General features: G+C 40.7%; 1 protein-coding gene across 1 annotated transcript; it reads right to left on the bottom strand.

Annotated features, from left to right (window-relative positions):
* Positions 1–5200: 5200 nt before the first annotated feature.
* Positions 5201–8160, bottom strand: LOC118933548 (vomeronasal type-1 receptor 4-like). The gene is made up of 2 exons (XM_057504318.1): positions 7464–8160; positions 5201–5520 (listed from the first exon to the last, which is right to left on the bottom strand). Exons 1-2 carry the CDS (start codon positions 8158–8160, stop codon positions 5201–5203), a joined length of 1017 nt encoding a protein of 338 aa, XP_057360301.1.
* Positions 8161–21691: the final 13531 nt, after the last annotated feature.

The raw sequence follows: 21691 nt of genomic DNA, 5'->3' as shown, positions 1-21691 counted from the left end.
GAAAGGTGACCCCCCAAACCAAACACTTTGGAGATAATAGAACAGCAGCCCTAGAGTTAAAACTTTGACATGAAAAATTAAGTAGATCATCCATATTCTTATGATGGAATTCCTCAAGTAACTTTTGAAATTTAAGATAGGCATCCTGTAGGTTAATGTGCAAGCATTAGGGACTCCGCTTATTAATTTATTCATTCAACAAATATTTATCAAGGAACCTCTCCGAGGAATTGAAAGAACAGAAGAAAATTCTTAGCCTAAAGTAGCTTATGATTTAGCAGGGAGGGACATGTAATAAGCATGATAAGCAGAATCATGAGCAGGAGTAAAAAACTGACGTGGGGCAAGTGGGAGAGGGAAGCAGGATGAAGTGAGTTTTGAACTATCTTGAAAGATGACACGAGGTCACCAGTCTAATAAAGTGGGAAACACACTCAAAGCACTGGAAGCAACATGTGCCAATGCCCACGAAGAGGAGCTCAGACCCGTGGGGCAAGTGATGCTAAGCGAGCCTGTGCTTCCTTCCATCCTCCCTTCCTCCTTTCTTTCCTTCCCATCCTTCACAAACACGTGATGTGCAAAAATCCTACAGCATGGTGCCAGGTCTCAAGGACACAATGACAAGTCTCAATCATGTGAGCAAAGTGCAACAAGTAAATATAATGTGGCAGCGCCCTGATAGAGGTAAGCAATTAGGTGCTTTAGGAGATGAGGAGACTATCCCTGTTCCTGAGATCAAGGAGGGTTTCACAGAGGATGTGGCATTTGAGCAAAAGGCTGTGCAATTGGACCTAATACCATGATCACTTATTGTCACATTAATTGGGCTAATTTTGGTCCGAGGAAATCTACTCACAAATGCCTTAGAAGAACTACCTGCAATGCTCAGTCTTATTTTCGACTTTTATATATGGATTCCTTTCACCTGTGTGAAGATTATTATTACAAGATTATTATAAGATTATAAGATTCTCTATTAGAACCTTATATATTTTTATATTTTCCTACTGATGTGCTTGTTATGGATCAGTCTTAAATGTTCAGGGCTGCCAGTAAGGACAAAGAGGGCTTCTTGTCCTGACCTGTAAGCCTCTAATTAATTTTCTTAGCTTAAAGATCTCTGGCTAATTTCAGTCTGGAGTGAGGGGGTGGAAAGAACCATTAATGTTTTTAAAGCATCATTTACTAAGTCCTTCAGTTAATGAAAGGTCAAATCATTTCCCAAATGCATTTGCACTTCCGGTCCACTAAAGTTGGTGTTTATCTGTCTTTTATGCCTTAGAGAGAAGGTTACCATTCCTCAACCTTTCAGAAACCTATCAGCAGTTCTGACTCCCTGACTAGAACATGTCCTTGGCTATGTCTATGGCTTTTGGAGAGAAAAGAAATGCCAAAATCCCTCATAGGGACCTATTGATGCTCCTTTGACAGCTGATTGCATGTGCACACACACTTGCCCTGATGTGGCTGCAAAGACTATACTGGTGACCCCACCCAGTCCCCCCTTAGGAGAACATGCATCTGACTGATGATCATTGAAAGTCAAATTGGCCCAGTAAATAGATTGGTCCTCTAAAAACAAAGCAAAAACAAAAAAACACTTCATCCTGAATGACCAGGAGTATATCAAGAGTTCTTCAGATGTCTTTGGAGCTTTAAATAGCTTCCAGCCTTTAGGAGGTAAATGAGCTTGCAACAGAGCCCCTGGCTTCCTCAGGTCCCGGTCTCAGGGTGAAGACAGAAAAAGGTACCTTGGATTGTACATGACATCAGAGAAGGCTGTTCTGCAGCAACAAGCACAACAAGCACAATGTACAGCCACTGTAACTCCCGAAGAGATGGCAAGTGGACTGCATGAAGTAGGTTTAAGCTGCATTTCCTACGTAAGTGAAATGGCTATAAAGCAAGAGTGACAAAGCCTAATGTCTGCAGGAGCCAATCACCAAAATGAGCAGAGCAGTGTGGTACAGATGATACGAGGGGTGAGGCACACTGCGCTGAGCTGGAGAGTGCACACCCTGTCTCTACCTAGTGCCAGCCAATTGTCACCACATGGAAAATTGGGCCCTTCATTTCCCATTCCATTAATTTTTCTAGAGAAGCCAGAAATCCAGTGTACATGTAGTATATAATATTTCCAGTTTTTCAATGGTGCAAGCAATTCATATTTTAAAAACACTGTGTGTATGGATCAACACAGTGCAATCAGAACCTGTCTCAGGTAGGACTGGGCTTCCTGGCCCCTGGTATGTTAACATCAGCATAAATTAATCAGACATTTTCACATTTGGCCCCTTGAAATCGTCTCATATCTCCAGTGAGTACACAGACGTGGCTTTGCTCCCAATCAGGGTGGCAGGTTGCCATGTGAAAAGTCATTCAGACCTTCTTGCATGGATCGCCACTCACAATGTTGATTTACTGTCGTTTTGCATGGACAAGGAGCAGCCACTGAAAGCCATGCAATATCAAAGGCAACTCCTTTTGGTGGAGCTTCGTGCACTAAGCTTATTCAGATGTGCTTACCTGTAGGGATTAACAAACCTGTGCTCGCAAACAGGCGTCGTCTTAATGCTCACCCCTCAGTGCTGGTGAGGCTTCCTCTCCATGCTCACTCAGGTGGCTCGGAGGCTGCCCGCACCCACCCTAAACCACGTCTACCGCCCGTTGGAGAGTGCTGTGCTTGATTATTGATGTCTGCTACCTGGCAACCAGAAGGACCTGACTAGATTCACACAAATCTTGAAACAGTCTTTCTTTCAGCCTTTAATTCTCAAGGCCAATTGGATTTAGGGGTGAACCAGCCAATCTAGCTAACCTAAAGGATCCTATGTAATTTTCTAGATTCAGGGAAGTAAGGAAAGGATTGTTGAGCAAAGAAGTGTAGAATCTGAGAAATCCAGTGGGACAGAACAACCCAAATTTTTATTCAAAAATTTTTTTCTTATTAATTATGACAATTACATGCCGATTGCAGATAATTTAGGAAACAGAAAAATCTAAAGAAAATTAAAATTACTATAATCTAATCAGCAAGATGTAACATCCATTGTACTTTGTTAATTTCTTCAACCTTTATTTTGTTTTTTCCCACCACAGCCCACAAAAGGTAGGCAGAAGTGGGTATCTCTGCAGATCTGCAGTTCCATTCCCCTTCTCATCTGTGTGTGTGCGTCCTAAGTGACAGCTTCTATGTTCTACTGGCTCCAGAAAAGGATGGCACAGTTGGATCCCTAGAGCTTAGAAGTGCTTTCTGGACTCTCGGCTTTGGCTCAGCCTGTTTCCTCTGCTGGGAAGACTTCTCCTCCTTCCCATAATCCCCAACAAATTCCTGTGCATCCCCAAGTGTCACCTCAAATATTACCTTCTTTACAAAGTCTCTCCTGATCCATACACAGCCTTCTAGGTAAGTGTGGAGAATGCAGGAGCTCCAGTTAGTGGTGGAGCTGGGATGAAACCCCAGGTACTTTAGGCTCCAGAGTCTGTGCTCTAACCACATCACTCTATTGCCCCTCTTATTTTCCCATTTCCAGAGTTGAAGAAGTTTAATCCTTCCTTGAGATCACCATTCTATTAAGTGTCAGGGCCAGACTCAGGATGCAGACAGACCAATTTCTGGATCCTTTGCTGAACCCAGGAGCACATGGAACATAGCACATGTGACGCAGAAACGAACCTTGGAGAGAATCATGGCTGCCTATCTTGGTGGGCTGATTTTATTAGTACTGCTGGAGCCATTAATCATTGCCACCCTGGGGGACAGAGAGAGTCCAAGTTTAGAGGATCTGTATTGTGAAAACTTCACTTTCTAAACATAAATTCTAACCTTTTGTTAGAACTAGAAAGAGAGAGGATAGCAAGACTGATGGGAAAGGCTAAAAATGTATCCCTATGGCACTCCACGTGAGAGGTAACACGTTAACCAGCTGGAAATACCTGCAGCTTCTGAAATGAGAGAAAAAACAGGAGACCTTTTAATCCCCTGTGATGAGTGAAATCATTTTCTGTTACAAAACTGAGGAGTGAAAAATGACAGTAATGCCACTTTCAATCCCATAGTAAAAGAACTGCAATGAGTCAAAAAGAAATACAAACACCTATTAAATAAATGATCTTTGCTACATCTGTTGTGTCAGAAAAAACGATGCCCAGATGCTGCTCTGCAGGATATTACAGGTTAGTGGAGTTGTTGAGAAACAGGGAAAGAATGTCCATTACTGATGAAAGTATCATACTAGGTTAAGGAAATACTGATGAGCTACTACGGAAGAGACTGCTCTGTGGGTTTGTGAGGAGATGAACAAAATTCTCTGGATGGGGTAGCATTTGAATTGGCATCTGAAAAATTGATGAACTATGGACATATGGAAATGGGGAGAAAAGTGTTGTAACCTGAAGTAGGTACTATGTATATGTTCAGCTGAAATAACAAAGCCCAAAATACCAGTAGTTTCAACAAGATAGAAGTTCTTCTCTCCTGCATGAGCATTCCAGAGCTGGTATGGTGGCTCCACACTCTCTACCTCCTTGCCGTACCAGCCTTAGCACACAGCTTTTGTCTCATGGAACAAATTCTCTGCGCCTGCTTCCATCACCCCATCACCCCATGGAGGGTCTGCCAATTACCCTAGACACCAACTTGGCAGCTGCATATATCACTTTTAAACACAGGCATTGGCTAGAACTTAATCACACAGTCACACTGAATGCAAAGGAGACTAGAAAATGTAACATTGGGGTGTGGGGGGTGTGTAAAAAAAAAGGGACATTGAGAGACGGCTAGCAGCCTGCCACCTAACTCACAGAAAGTGCCCATGGGGTCTTGTGAGAGTGGCTGGGGACCCCTGGGCATGTGCATGATATGCTGCTCCATCTGCTTTGAGGAACAAAGGGATTATGAAGGCTTTATTCCTTTATCCTCCAGGAGTGCTGATGGAAGCTGGGCATCAGCTGTTGGGCCTTTGGGAATTGCTTCTAATGAAGAAAACTGCCCTCCTCAGGTGGCTACATCCAATGGGCGATGGATGCGGGCTCTCAAGGCCCAGCCCTCTCACCCCAGTGCAGGACAGCTCTCAGAGCCAGGGCAGCTCCTAAAGCCTGATCCGCTCTGCATGGAAGCTCACCTCCCTCTGCCCAGTCCTACTTCTTTCCCTGCAGAAAAGCACTGCCTACTAACCGTGCTGTCCCCCTAAGCTCTGCCTCAGAGTCTGCTCCCCAGGGAACTGTATCTGGAACAATCGCCAAGCAGCTTGGGTTTGTCCAAGCATTGAGTGTACGGGGGAAAGGAAGGCTGTAAGGCCTGACCTGTAGCCGCCAGGTAAAGTTGTAGATCCTGGACTGTCATGCACAGACTTGACTCTGTAGGCAGTTGCAAGCAGGTTTCTGAGAGTGGAGTACCACAAGCTCCTAGCAGTAGTACATAAGATGAACTACGGGTCAGAGAGGCAGGAGGTGGACAAACCACTTCCAGTAGCAGGGTCATACCCCAGATCCAGGAAAATGCCAAACCAAAGCCAGGATCTAGCCATGCAAAAAGGAGGGGAAGGGACAGATCACACAGGTCAAATCAACAAACAGGTCTGGGCAGCTTGTTGTGGAAAGCAAGAGAGGGCCAAGTAAAAGATAAGGACCAGGTTTGAAACCTCATGATTGGAATACTGGGAACAATCTGGAAGAGATCACAGTTTAGGGGACAAGGATGTATTCGATTTTGGATTTGTTGGATTTGAGGGGCTTGAAGGAAATCTAGGTGAAGCTGTCCAGTAGGCTATTGAAATGAAGATGTAGAACTCCTCGGAAGGGTTAGGGTGGAAATATTTACTAAAGATCATTTACAGATGTAATAATTTAAGCCATTTAATCACAGGCACTTTCTCAAGGAGATATGGTAGAAAGGGAAAGGAAAGGAGTGGGACAGAGCAAGGACTGAAGAGATTGGGAGAAAATATGGAATAAATGCAGCAGAGGAAGATGACTTCCATGAGATCGGCGCTATGTACTCAAACCTGTTGAAACTAGAACTGGATTCTGTTGGTGCCAAGAACAGAACCTAGCAAGAAAGGTTGAATATGATCATGCTTTAGCCATAATTCAGTCCCACTGACATGAAATCAGTAATAGCTGTCCGTAAGGGCATCATACAGTTCAATTACCAAAACATCTGGAAGCTTCTTGAGAAGATCTGAAAAAATTTTAAGGAAAACTGGGATGCCCGCACTTGAAAAAACAAGTGACAAAGACATTTGACAATATCTCTGCATAGCAAAAGAATGAACTTAAAAAAAAAAGCCTTTTACGTCTATTACTATAACCATAATTACACTTTCTTTAGTCCCAAACTGACACTATAAGCACTTGGCATTCCAGGAACGAGAGATGAGAATGACACTCCCATACTTATTAGAAACCAAGCATTGATTTATCAGCAGAGTAGTCGTTTATTAATAGCATCATGATAGCTCTCCACAGAAAAATATTTCCAGGTCACTATGATATAAATGCAGGTGATGGCATAAGGTGAACACAAGGAAGTTGATCATTGTTCTTGAGTCTCAAAATTGCATTCTCCAAAAAAAATTGCATTCTCCATGCCACACAAAGGAGAGGTAAGATGCTTCAGACATTTTTTCTAACATTTAGTATTTTGAGAAGTGAGAGTTGAATATAAGAAATAAAAGGAGCAAATACAAGTAGAAAGCCGTGGTTACAAGTAAGCAAAGTGGCTCTGTATGTCCTGAGCTCTCAATGTGGTACTGCCTCTCCTTCCTTGGCGAGATATCGCCCAGAGCCACATTTCATTAGCTACAGTTAGAAATGAAGAAAACAAATTTTCTTATGAAAGTTAAAAAACTCTGAAAATGCCTTGTACTGAGGTATCTATATGAGACCAAACACTCAGACGAAAAAGGAAAATGTAGTCAATTCAATCCATTTTTGCTTTGTTCCCAGAATATATACCGAGTATAGGAAATATACTGTATATATACTCCCAGAATATATACTATGCATCGGAAATAAAAAACCTTTGGCTTTTTACACATGAATCAATTACAGATGAATATACCTGGAGGAAATCATTTTACTCTGAAAGGTTGTTCCATTCCTAGTTAGTTACCCAGAAAGGTAAACAATCCATATATCCACAAATCACATATCACTTATCTTAGTGGACTGTTACAAATATTTTATAACATAGACTCTCTGTCTCCTTGGCTGACTTTCCTGAAATGTTTTTATATTTAGCTAAATAACTGCAATTAGTTTAGTTCAAAAGAATTGTATATATTCACTTTAATTAGAGTGAAAGAGAAAGAAATTCTGAATTACTTGCACATAAATCAATCGATATCTAAATCTGAACTTCTTGCACAAAAAGGTAATAGATAAAAATAATGTTGACCTGTGCTTTTGAAACCATGGATTTTTTTCAACCATGGAAAAATTAAACTCTGGAGAGGACTTACCTGTACCTGAGAGGGGAGGGGAAGGGCCGTTTTCGCTGCTACTTGAACAGGAGAGAGAGATGGGCCGGACTGCAGTTTTGGTAAAAACCATGGAGCCGCTGGACCAGATTATGAGAATCAAACAGAAACCATCACGGAGTAATACCAAGGCTATATAGAATGACTCCATAATGTTCTTATTATATTGAGTATAACAGTAGCCGTAACTGTGTTTTTTTGTGATATTTTTGTTGCCGCTGTCTCCGCCCACATACACCAGGACTGTAGCATTGAGCAGCAGGTTCAGGGTCCAGCAGAGGATGGCGGAGGTGCCCGTGTTCCTGGGAGCTTTCGCTTTAAGCTCTGCCCACCCGGAGTCCATGGGGCTGATCATGATCACCTGGAGGACACTCAAGAGGCAGGTGATGCAAACGGACGCATCCCTGCTCACTTTGTGAACATAGAAAAGAAGTTTGCATCCCCCATCACCGAAGAAGTGGCTCCACCCAAAAGCTGTTACTGTCTCAGGGACGCCTTTAGACAGAATAACTAAGAGGTTGGCTACAGTCAGGTGCTTGAGAATCAAGTCTGTGGACCTCAGCTTGCATCCTGTGTAATAAAGGAAGATATAATGGCAAAAAAGAGAGGAATTTCCCAGAATTCCAACGATAGTCTGCAACAAAAAGGCCATTCCCATGGCCCGATCCTTGGTGGCCATTCTGTCATCCCCCTGGCCTGGTATCTGTCGTCACAGTCAGAGGTTTCCTGCGAGGGAAAATGAGGCACGGCCACGTCAAGTCAACTGAAATCCAGCACTCCCCTCTCGCCTTAGTTCCCACTTAGAAACGTGCAGATAAGGGGAAAACGTTAACTATTTCCTAGACTGGACTGCAGAACCTTTGAAGAGCTCTCACAAGATTTAAATCACTGCTATGGAGGCTGTACATGGACTAAATTCAGTGTTCTTCGTAATCCCGAGAGACCAGCAGTACTTGTTTTCATTCAAAATATAAGGAGCACATAGGAAGGTAGACTTTAGTGATTTGCATAAATTAAAACTTTTTTCATGGGCAAAGTGGGGCCTTGACCTGGCCTGGCTGGTGACGAGGCAGTGCACTGACCAGATGCTGTTCTGACCTGACGGCTTAGCAGTGTTCTCCCAGTAATCCAGCCTGGGCTTGCACATTGTCATATCTTGTCATTGCGTTTTAAATTGGTAGTATTTTACTTTATACTTTTATTTGTAACAAGTTTCTATTTATATACAAAGATTTCTTGTGAAAGCCAATTAAAAAACATGCATGGGAATTTAGATTTCTTAAAAATATTGAGACACAAAAATATTGCAGTATAATTCTATAGGAAACTGTGTTATGACAATTACATTTAAAGAATGTACAACTAGCTCAGTATTGGAATGGTAACAGAAACAGAATTTTCTGTTTTGCCTGGCACCAAATGACACCAGTCACAGAAATCTCTGAGCCCTATTTCTTGCCCTAAACTATGGGACATGAAACACCAATTTGTGATAATTAGTGTAAGGTAGAAACTACTACTAATTTCAAACTTATTTATTAATATGACTTAAGTAACTCCCTATTGCTAATAGGTAAGATTTGTGAAATACATTAAAATATGGACACATATTCAAAATGGGTATGATACATATATAGAGAGAGAGATTCTATAAATTGTATAGCTTGGGATTCACATGATGTTAATTTTAAATCTGAGAATATATCAACAGATAATTTGTATCTGGAGTTGCAGTCAACCAGTTATTATTACATTACTTTTTCCTTGAATGCTTTTCCCAGAATTGATGATGAAAGAGTCTCACCCAAATCAAGAGACCCCAATGTGTCCAGCAGGGTGGGCGGTCTCCGTGAAGCACCTCATACACCTAGCAGCAGAGAACATATTTCTGTTCCAGCAATTGCCATCCCAATACACCGTTTCTGCACAGAGTTTGATAATTCCTGAAGATGTACCTTAGTCCTTCTGCATGGAGTTAGTATAGGTACACCGCCAGTAATCCTGAAAATAGAGTCTTTGATTCCTGTAAGGTCGGCTGAGCAGCACATGTCAGAAGCACTGTCTGTACGCACATTAAAAATCATGTTTCCTGCAACTACAGACTATCTACTGTTAAAAGAACATATGGGATGTGAACAGTTCCCAGGAATGTGTTGTTTTTATTTGTCTGATTTTTCTCAAACTATTCAAATTCAGTTAGACAATATCCATTATGTCATTGATAAGTTTTCACAAATGCCTAGGGTGCCTAACTGGTTTTCTTGGTTTCACTGGATATGGCTGGTAATTATAGGTCTGCTTTGGTTATGTAGCTGTATTCCTATTATGTTAATGTGTGTGTGCAATTTAATTAGTAGTTTAAAATCTATACACGCTTATGTTACTATACAAGAAGATATGTCAAAGAAATAATCAATCTTCCCATGTTTTCTATTGTCTGCTACATCTATAGCTTTTCTTCTTCCTTCCTAATTATAACCCTTAAGTAAAATTCGTGCCTCATATCGAAATTACCGAGTATCATAATTCTTCCAAGTGGTAAAGACACCTCAAGACAAATGCTGGGCATAAAAGCCACAGGGCATAAATCTACAAAGAAGTAAAAAGCTAACCTTTTCAAACAATAAGGCTTCTCTCTCACTTACCAACTTAACATTTCCCTGTATGGCCCCGGAAGATGACTGGTTAGCCAGAGACGGGTAAGATTCCTCAAGGGAGGAACAACCTAAGACAGGCACAGTCGCAGGGGGGCCATCAGGTGAGAAATTGGGGATCAACAGAGGTGAGGCTTAGAACCTTACCCCCCCTGTTCTGAGAGAAATCTTCTGCATCCGTGGATGTTTTGTTGCCCTCGTCTAGCTTGGATTAACACATAGTCTACAGGCACACACCTGATCATCTACATTTGCTCTCTTACAGCACTAAACTATGTTTTCTACCTTTATCTTGCATCTACCTACCACTTCAGCATTTTATTAAACATAATAATAATAATAAGGGAGAAATGTGGGATTCACATATAAATCAAGTATAAAAATCAAACAAATATTCATATTTGACCTGATTGTTTATGGTTCATGATGCGTGATCAAAACCGAAAGTTTCTGTGATGCCTGCCCTTGCACTGTTCACCATGTAAGAACTTATTCACTATGTAAGAATTTGTTCACCATGTAAGAACTTGTTCGTTATGCTTCAGAAGATTGGAGACTGTTGAGAATTAGACTTGGGGTTGATTAATGATTGTGCATTGAGTCCCCTATACAGAATTTTATTGTTGTTAACAACCATTTGATCAATAAATATGAGAGATGCCCTCTCAAAAAAAAAAAAAAAATTAAACTCTGGAAGTATCCCTAACAGAATAATCCACCCCCCAATAATATCCTTCTCTCCTTCTGTACTTGATGAGGGCCTGAGAATGCCACCACCTGCCTGTTCAGTGTGAACAAGGCTGTTTCATACGATGAGTTATGGGGCTACCCCTTGTTCTGGGAACTATTTAGACAAAGGGAGAAGTACAGTATCAGAAAGCTGCTGGGGTCATGGTTCTCAGAGTATGGCTGAACTGTGATGATTTAAAAATGAGGTAGGTCATTGTATATTAATGATAACAATAAAAATAAATAAATAAAAATGAGGTAGGTTGTATTTGTAAATATGACTTATCAAAAACGGTCAGAGACAGATCTATGAGCCCATGAGCATGGCTTTAACTTTATTTTGTTGCCTGTTCTGATTTCCTCCCCTCCTCTATGGTTTTATGTCTGAAGCATTCACAACTGGGAAGGTTAAGGGAGAGGTTCAACAGTCTTTATAACTAGCAGCTCACCAGAGTGTTTCAGAAACTGTCAGGCACTTGGTGAAATGTTTTGTACAATTGTTTCTGGTGTGTGAGTTGTTGCCTGATATCTTTCTGGTCTCAAAATGGATCAATGCAATCGTTGTATAATATATCTCCTGGACAATATTCTCACTTATGCCTGCTACCTAGTGAGGAGGAGGGGTTCAACTGGGAACTCAAGCCGTTTGTTCCAAAATCAAGTTTCATTTTCTTCCAAGAATAACAAGCTGTGTTGGATGTCAAACGGAGATGTCATGTTTGAGAGCAAAGGTAGTCAGTTCTCTGATAGGAATTCTGGGTCAGTTTTACAAGTTGAAGAAAGTCATGAACTTATATATAGGAACTTGTAAACTTCTTGCTAATATTTGATCGGTGAATATACCTGGAGGAAATCATTTTACTCTGAATTCACTTGGCTGAATTCACTCCTTTGTTTGAGGTGTGAAGTAAAACTTTGTAGATGTTTACTGCATGATTAATTCAAAGCCATGTGGGAACGGGTGCCCCAAGATGTGTATTAAGTATGAAACATATCTGAAATGGGATCCCAAGATGGGATGGATATATATATATATACATATACACATGTATACATACATATGTACATATATTTTTTTAAATATGTAACATGTTTTTCCAAAACTGTGCCTGTATAAATTCTGTATGAATTCCCCTAGGATATAGCCCTCAGATATGGCAGAAGCATGGGGCCTGTTAAAAGAACTTTACTCTTCTTCAGGAACTTCTGGTCATTACAGGAGGTGGGTCACCTATCTTTCTGAAGGTTTTCAAGGAAGAGATGGAGAGAGGGTTAAAAAGGAGCTTGACTGCAGAGTGGCTAAATGGTGACAAGGCATATGCTCTCCACACTTCTGTGTAGTTTTCAGTAGCTTCAGATGTGTATGCCTAATGGCACTTGAATTTGGTTGACACTAACCAATTTTCAAAAGCCTAAGTGGCTGTGATTTTGTTCTAATGAGCACTGGTGCAATCTCAAAGCTTGCATGGATTGAAGAGCTAAAAAATAGTAAAGGACTGAAGTAATTTATGTTTTAAAGAGGTGTTTTTCTTCTCAGTCTCTATTATAATATATGATTGTATTTCCTTCATTTCACATTTGCTCTTTTAAACTATCTTGTTTATTTGTTTTTTTAAATAATATTAGTCTCTCCAGTAGTTTTTAAGCTCCACAAGAGCAAAGGTTTTGTTTATCTTGCTCATTATGGGTATCTTCTGCACCTGTAACAGTGAATGGCACTGTGTGTGTGTGTGTGTGTGTGTGTGTCTGATACTGAACACTGAATTGGTTTGGTTTGGGCATATATGTCATATATTTCAGTACCTGGTTCTTGGTCTGTCTTCATCTGCTCTGGTCCTCATGAGCTTGTGGAGTCATCAGTGGTTTAAAACATATCTTGATGACCTCTCATTGAGCTCAGTAGAGGATATTCTTTGAAATAGCAAGTTTCATCTCAACAATCCCCTTTGTGCTCAGGAAGATGCTGTGGATGGACCCTCACATCTCCTCGTCCTGACCTCACTCCAGAGAAGGACCACAGGGATGAGGCTGGTGGTCAGAGTAGAGGGTGACTGTTGTCATCCCAGGAGGGCCTGGAGTTCAGGGCAGGGTGTGATGTCTTTCTGGTTTCCTTCCTTGTTTTATTAGCACTAAATGACAGGTACTTTAATAGAAAACATCCTAAATAATGAAGAAATTATATTTTTGGTGAGTGAATTTTTGCATCATTTGTTTTACATGAGGAATGAAGAACATTAGCTTAAGGTCTTTGTCTAAAAAAATTAGAGAAGTGAAATCATTTATGCCTTAAAGCAATGTTTTTCTTCTCAATCTCTGTCATAATATATGATTGTATTTCCTTCATTTTACTTTTTGTTACTTTGAATTTATCTTGTCTATTTGTTCCATAGATGATATGGACTTTAGATTTTTTTGAAATTTAAGTAAACAGATGGAGTTAATTATAATCCTTCATTCTTGATATACTCTATTGTTATTCCATTGGCTTTTTACATGCATGTATGTATTTATTTACTTACCTTCTTATTTAATTAAAATCCTATAATAAATATCCATCAATCTACTACTCAGTGTGATGATTAGAACATTGACAGTTACTAAATTGTCTATGTGAAGTTCCTCCATCTTGTCCATTGAACTCCCCCTCCTGAACTAATTACTACCTTGATTTCATTGCCATTTGAAAACATGCATAGTTATATTCTTTTACATATTCCTAAAAAGTGTGTTGCTTGGTTTTAGTTGTTTTAACTTTATAAAAAGGATATTCACATTTTGAATATAATCTTTTGGAACTTATGTTTTCCTTCTCTATATTTATAAAACTATCCATGGTGTTCCAACTAGCTGTACTTCATTTTAAATGCTGTGAAATAGTTCTATTTATGAACATACTACAACTTGTTTGTTTCTGTACTCTTTGGGAATGTGAGTAGTTTCTGGGTAATTGCTATAAATAGTATGTCTGTGAACATTTTCATACATATTTGTTAGCATACAAGTGCAAGAATTTCTCTGGTGTTTACATTGAAGAGCATAATTGCTTACTCATGGGGCCAATGTTTAACTCCTTTGTACAGTGATTGTACCACTTATAATTCTTAATTTCAGCAATTTGCTAAACTCCAAGATTTCTAAACATGTATTTAATTACTGAGTTATTGCCACAAATCATAGAATAATAAATTGGTAAAGGGGAAAGACTCTTTAGATTATCTAATCAGAGAACACTGATGCATAGGAGAGATGAAATGATTTGCTTCAAGTCCTAGAAATGAGAGGGTTTCAGGTGCATCCTCAGGTATTTATGCAACCATCACTGCACTCTTTCCAACACCTTTTCTCAAATATACAATGTTTGGTGGATGATAATAAAACTTCCATTTTTAAGATAAAGAAATTAAGACCTAAGAAAGTAAAAAAGATAAGCAGCTAGGAGTTTTCCCAATCTAGGGTTAAAATTGAATTTATTCAATGCATAGTTTTCCATCAGCTCACATTGGTTTGTAGGGTTGACTTTGCTCGTTGCCTCCCCAAAGCCATTTCCAATTCCCTGCCTCCCACTGTAGCTCTTCTTCCCAGACTTACTTGCATCTATAAATGACCGTGTGACCTAGTTGTAGCCCATTCACTTCAGCCTAAGTCCCCTGATGAGGGTTATAGAAATGTTTTACTTTCTTGATGAAAATGTAACAGACACGGCTGGGCTGGAACAACCCTTCTACCCTGCTTGAATGTAGATGTAGCATTTGGAGATGTGACAGCTAACCTTCTAAGGGAAGGTTAAGGTAATCATAGAAATGTAGGACCTGATATCCTTGGCCACTGAACTAGGTAGTTACGTGTCTCCGGACTTCTTTATGGGATAAAAATAAACTCCTTTTTATTTAAACAATTATAGTAAGGTTTTCTGTTACTTGTAACTTAATGCATTTTGAGTCAATACACCATGTGTACACAAATCTCAAACTAGATTAAAATGTTTCCCATTTTTCATTGACTGAGAATTAAAACCTTGTCATTGAATGGGAAATGTTCTATTCCTCAAGGAAAAATGATTTTATACTTTCATATTTAGCATCTACTTTAGATTATAGTCTTTCAATAAAAAACTCCATTTCAGAGGATGTGTCCATAATCACATCAAAATAATGTCTCCATTCAGCAAAAGCATGAAAAAAAAATTTGGACACCGGAAAAGGGAAAAAAAAGTTAATGCAACTGGCTGACTGACATTTTAATTTCTTTGTCCAGATATGAGAAATAAATTTTGTCAATGCAAATTTGGTTCATGACACTCAGTACTTCAGTCTCAGGTTCAAAATAAGCTATTCTCAAAAATGAAATCAACCAACATTGATTAAGAAATTATATATGTATTGAGTTCAAAAGCTAAGAGTAACCAGACATGATTCCCACTCTGAAAGAACTCACAGTCTGGTTGGGGTGGGGGTCAGAAGATGAGGAGAAATGGATAAACATGTATTATCAACTAGAATGCAGTAAGTACATAATGAAAATATGAAAAAAATCATGTAGGAATCGAGAGCAGAGGAGATCTAACTCCCTTAGACACACATGAGTCAAGGAAAACTCCTCATTGCAGGAGCCTTGCTCATATTGTAAGATGTTTTATGCTTTCAATATATAGGTATTAAAAGGAAAAGAAGGGACATGGACGCAACAGCCCAAGCAGGTTTAATGCTAAACCTGAGAGGGATCTCCCTGTTCGGGCAAGCAGAACAAAGGCCTGCCTTACAGGCTAAGAGGCTTTTTATGGCCGGGTTTTTTGGCAGGCTTTTGAGGAGGCAGGTCAGGGAAAGGGTGAGGTTGTGGCTTGCTGATGTGTCCTCCAGAAAATCTTTGTGGCCTAAGTAAAATGAAACCTAAGTCTCTCTGAAATAGTGGGTGGGCTTATTTAAAATGGTGGCACTCCTGTCTGGGCTCTATCAGGTGTATATGTTATTTGTCTTCTCACAGATCTTTTCTTTTGGCAAAAGTCCATGATTGTCACTGGACCCCTAAATTTTGAGCTGTGAATCCTCTGCTCCTATCTGTGTTTAAGTAGAGATTTTCTTTGTTTGTTACTCCATCATGATTGAAACCTTAGAAAGAGAAACTTACTATTGCTAAAACCTTAGACTTTGTCATTGTTGTCTTGTTCTGTAAATCAAATTGAAAACAATATCACTTGTATTGTAGTGTCCTTTGGACATGGGTAGCTTAAAAGGCAGGAAATTCTGATAGCCAGTACTTACAATGGTCACTTTTTGAACTGCTGGGGTTATAGGAAGAGATAAACTAAACTCTTGACAAAGTCTTATGAATCCCTACTGCCTTTGCAACCTACTGGAAAGAATGGGCAAAGAATGGATGTATCTTGAGAAGTAACCTAGAAAGAAACCACCACTACACCTATATCACAACTATAGTATCTTCACTTGTATAAGCAAGAAAAATATGAATGAACTATTCCTGTATTTCTGAGTAACTTTTCTCTTCTGCACATTTTAGAGTCAATGTCCAATGTCATCTGACTGCTTCACTGCAACTTGTCCTTATGAATTTGATAACACTTAAAGAATGACTCATCCACTTACCCCAATGGGCATTCCAGGAAATTGTCCTTGTTTATTGCCATCTTCAAATGATAGAAAAGCATAAAAGAATGAGAAAAAGTAATTATCTTTACTAACTGATCCTAAATGTTAAAGAAGCGCCCTATTCTTAAAGGTTGTCCCCATCATTTGCAAATTAATGCACTGCTAAAGATGCAAACTATCTATATAACTGCTCTTGAATTTCATTAAAATTAATCGGAAGTCCTTTTTAATGTCTTTGAAAATTGCTTCAAGTGGCAAAATCAGAAAATCTATCCACGGGGCACATTCAGCTAATTGCAATTTACTTCTCAACTAGTCATTCCTTCACCCTAGGCTGCAACTGCATAAAAATCAAACAACTCTTTGGATGACAAATGCTAGTCAAACTAGTTTTTTGGTATCATGTAATTTTAAATGACCTATTGGCTTCCTGAATGTATATTTAATGAGTCAGAATGACTATCTAGATCTAGTGACTCTAGATGTAACTTGTTAAAATTATTCTCTGTAGGTCGGACCTGCCATATACTCCCTTCCATTTGGTACTGGGAAGCAAGTAGGGGAATAAGGAGAGCCTATACAGGGAAGGGAACGGAGTGACAGTGCTGTGTTTGTACCAGCACACTATGTAGGACAAATAACTGATGATGCATAAAGCTAAATTTTGGAAACAGAACCGTGTTCTGACTCTTACCAATGAAGTGACCCAAGGAAAATTCCTTTACAGCAAAATGGGGGAAGAAGAGGATAATATGTATGTATACTTTAGGATCACATGAGGCCATGTATATGAAAATAATGTTTTGTAAAATGTAGGTGCTGATCAAATGTTCATCACCATTAGAGAGTCCAGCCTGTACAAATGAAACCACGAGGATAAGCTATCAAACTGAGCATCTTTGTTGTTCAACAAAGTATAAAATGTTTTATTCATATGATTTAGTGGTGGCTTTGTTTTTATCTAAATGTAAAAATCAGTATACCATTTTCCTCTTAACAACTATGAAGATGATAGTAAGGTTCAGATAAAAGATAAACATTTTTCCCCAAGAATCTCTCCATATTGCCCCGATAACCAAGGAGTACTAAAACATACGTTACAACAGACTATGTAGTCATTAGGCTATTCTTCTCAACAAAAGCATTAAAGAAGATAATTGCTTAATTTTCAAGTGAAAGTCAGTAGACTGTATTTATGAGAAATGTTTGATCAGGAAATTATTTTCCAGGGTAGCATTACAAAAGTTTTACTGAAGGTCCAAATTTCCAGTCCCAATTAATTTATACTGAGAAGAAAAAGCAAACAAACATATGTGGATACTAGTTAGCACCATTCTAAGTGTTTCCCATGTATGATCTCATCTTACACCCATTAGCCAAAACGGAGATCTGTGCCAATTTTATAGGCAGGAAAACTTTTATAGAGGGTTAAGTAACTTGAACAAATCATTACATTAAAGCAAAGTGCCAACAATTGTAGATATCCTATTACTTTATAAAAGCTGAAGAAAATTGCAAGTTGATAGATACACACATCCAGATTTCAATGTTGTTAAATGTGAAAAAATACATCTAAGAATCAATGAAATATGACAAGTGAGGGAGACATGTTGCTAACCCACGCAGTCAGGATCCAGAGCATAAGTCTTCATCATTATGCTATTCTGCCCCCTAAAACCTACCCAAGCATGCAAAACGGTTTGGTACAAATTCATGGTCTCAAACTGCCTGGACCTTCACTACTTTCTTTAGACTCTGTCCCTCCTCTCTCTTATTTCCCCTCTTCCCTCTCTTCTCTTCAATGATTATTGCAAAGCCTTTTCACCCTGTTTAACCTCTCTAGTTAACACCTCCTCTCATTTACCTTTTGTGGATGACTATGCATCTTACTTCATTAGGAAAATTGAGACCATTTGTCACCATCTCTCTCAACTCCTGCTCCCCTCCCCATCATGCTACCCAGAAACATATCCATACCCAAGAAAGCCTCCCTTCTTCCTGTTCAGGGAGCAAGCTATCTTCCAATCTGTTAAAAGCTGGCTCTTCTTTGTTCTTTTATCCTTATTGCTTCGTATTTCCTCTGAGATTGTTTGCTGTCCCTCTCTCCTGAATTTCAACTCCTTCCTCTCCATTGCTTTCTCTCCTTCAGCCTGTAAACATGACAAAGACCTAAGCCCTAACCTCCTGTTCCAAAGCTTCTCTCCCTCTTCTTTTCAAAGCTTCCTAGAAGGTGCTTCACAGGGGCTGTCTGCATGTCCTGTTCCATCCATTTCTGCTTCAGCCCACTATTTCTCTCTGCCAACACTCAGTTGAAATTGCTCTTAATAAGCAACTTGGTAGCCTCCTATTTTTTAGATCCAATGGAAAATTCACTGTCTTCATTTTATTGACCCCTTTTCTGAATCCATGTGAAACTTTCTGTCTCATTGGCTTCCAAGACAACACACTTTCCTGGTCCTTTTTAACTCTCTGTTTCCTAATCACTTAAATGTTGGCATTTTCCACTTTCTATCCTGAGGGTATTATTGTACCCATTTTATATACTTTCCTGTGAAGGCTTTAACTGCTGCCTATAGGTAAATATAAATCCCAAATCTAGACTTATTTCCTGAGCACTGTATCCCACGTGTTTATCCCCACCTTTTCCTTGCCTATTCAGCATCTCTCTTTGAATCTTAGTCATCTCAACCTTAACATCTTGGAAACAAAATTCTTGATTTACCTTTCCCAAACCTATTCCTCAAACATTTTTTCCTGGTGGTAATTCCAAACTTCCACTTGCTTAGCCCCCCACTGATTCCAGGGCCACCACCCTTAAGTAACCCATCATCATACCTCATTTGAATCATCACAGAAGCTCCTAACTGGACTCCTTGCTTCTGCGCTTGCTCTCCTCTAGTCTGTTGTTTACTGAACAGCCAGAATGGATTTCTGAGCACCTCTCTGATCACATCTTCTACCACTACACCTGGAAAACACTGTTCTCACACACACTTGTTCCATGCTTCCCCCATGCTCCACCTGGAAAAAATGCTTGAGAAATAGGTTTGGGAAAGGTAAATCAGAATTTGGGATTTATATTTTGGATCTCTGCTGGATATTAGCATCCACCCTCTCTGAAATGACCCAGACCAAGGGCCTGAGACAAAAGTTCTGCTTTGAAACTGGATGGACCGTACTCCAGTTTCTCAAAGCAGAAGAAAAAGCCCAGGACCCTTCAGGAATCTTCTCCAGAGCTTTTTCTTCCTAGCTCTTGGGTAGTGGGTGGATTCTCCTTGTCTTTGTCAAACATTGCTATAAGCCTGGGCTCCTCCTTGTGCCCCTCTGGAAGGTAACCATGGATACTATTGAGTTGGCATCAAAGCCTTCAGTTAAGGGAGACTACAAGTGGTTTTCAGGACTTTTAGGGTATTTTGAGGGGAGGAGCAATACTTGGAAACACCGCAAAAGTAGAACTTTTGCCTTGGGCCCTTGGTCTGGGTCGTTTCAGAGAGGGTGGATGCTAATACTCAGCAGAGATCCAAAAGGGTGACAGGGCTTTAGCCTGGAACTAGGATATCAACTTGCTGAAAGTCAGAATCTAAGGGCATTTTCTCTTCTTGCAAAACACGGACCCGGCTGTGAAATCTGGAGCGGCGGGCTGATGCTGGCTATACCAGCAACATCCTGGGCTCCCGAGGTGATCCTGGCCAGGGCCCGGGAATAACGGGGTCTCCTATCTCTACTCATGAGGAGCTTCCCGGAACGCCACATCCCTACTCACATCGTCGCCCTAGGATGGTTTTCTCCTCCCAGCCCAGGAACACAGGCAGGCAAAAGATATTCACACCGGCTTGTTTCCGGGAGGCACCTGATTCCTTCCGAGCCCTTACTGACCGCTGGGAGGGCACCTCTGTGCCCTCTCCGGATTTCCCCTCACATCTCTTAAATTTCAAGCGAGGCACACGTGGAGAGTGGGGATCTGGGGAGCCCTAGTCGCTCCTAGACCCGCGCGGGGCTGTCCCAACTTTGCAGTTGTCGCCAGCGGCGTCACGCCTCCCGGGGTAAAGCCGGGAAACCAACCGGCACTAAGGCTCCGTTCCGCCGGGTGGAGGGTGGGTGTGGGTCAGGGGCAAGGAGGGTGTGTGCGGCCAAGCCTGCGTGTTTCCTGAAGTGAAATCTTCAAGGGAGGGAGGAAGGAGGGGAGCGCCGGAGACGGACCTGGGGGCGAGAGGCGGTGGCAGTTTCCAGGCGCTTTGACGTGGACTTGAAGAGGCGCGGAGCACTCCCACTGCTTAGAAGAAGCGCGGCAGCCCTCAGGACGCTGGAGCTGGGGCAGCCACTCGCTCGGGCGTCGCCTAAGCATTTCGTCTCCGCGCCCTCGAGGGAATCCTGAGACCGCTGCGCAGGTAAGTGCGCAGGGTAGCCTTTGTGGGTCCCGAGAGTAAAACCGCGGGGTAGCGAGGCTAGTAGGGCGCAAAGGACACAGCGAGTCCCCGGCAGCTCCGCCCTGAGGAAGGTGAGGCCGTGAAACAGGTGCGGGGTGGAGAGGCTGTGCTCGCTCTCGGAGGACCCTAGGGCTGAGGAACTTTAAGGCACCGGCAAGACTCTCCTAAAAGAAGGGAGCCTAAAGGAACCGATGAGAGGGCTGTGGCTCAAGCAGACAGGGAGTCCCGGGGAAAGTCAACTTCAGCACCCCGGACAGCGCCCCTTCCTTCCTCCGGTAATAAACTTGGCGCTAACAGGTTGCACCAGTCCCCTAAGAAAAAACAACCGGGGCCCACCGACTTTGTTTAGATTAGTAGAGGACACGTTGAATGTAACTTTGTTCAGGTGGAGACCCTGTGTAAATGATCTTAAATATAGAGGGAACACTTTTGAATAACCTATCTCTACACGCCTCTTCAACAGGAATGTGCACAAAGACGGTCTCTTAAATACTGACTTAAGGGTACCTCAGTATGTTCTGCTGCTGTTCAGAAGAGAAATATTCCATCTTATGGTGTTAAAATGTTCCTATATAGACTTATTCCCATGAGGATTCCCGTGAGATGTGCCTTGCTTGCCTTCATGATACTAATTCTTAAAAGGTTTGGAAATATAAAACTGAAAGTGATCTGTATATGCCCTCCTGTTTTTTTTCTTTACGTTAGAGTTGTTTAAATGTTATATACATTTTGTATAATCTGTTAAGAATCAGATAAGCTCTTTTTAGGAAAAAATAAAATTTAGGTTTTTTTTAAGG

The sequence above is a fragment of the Manis pentadactyla genome, chromosome 6 (genome assembly GCF_030020395.1).
Source record: "Manis pentadactyla isolate mManPen7 chromosome 6, mManPen7.hap1, whole genome shotgun sequence".
NCBI lineage: Eukaryota > Metazoa > Chordata > Mammalia > Pholidota > Manidae > Manis > Manis pentadactyla.
This window is presented reverse-complemented; position numbering and strand designations above follow the sequence as displayed.

What these genes read in the sequence shown, in the direction of transcription:
- LOC118933548 (XM_057504318.1), bottom strand. Translation starts at nt 8,160, where the DNA reads ATGGCCACCAAGGATCGGGCCATGGGAATGGCCTTTTTGTTGCAGACT. An exon ending in CCCTCCCCTCTCAGGTACAG is followed by an intron (nt 5,521 to 7,463) that starts GTAAGTCCTCTC and finishes TTGCATGGCTAG; the next exon opens with ATCCTGGCTTTGGTTTGGCA.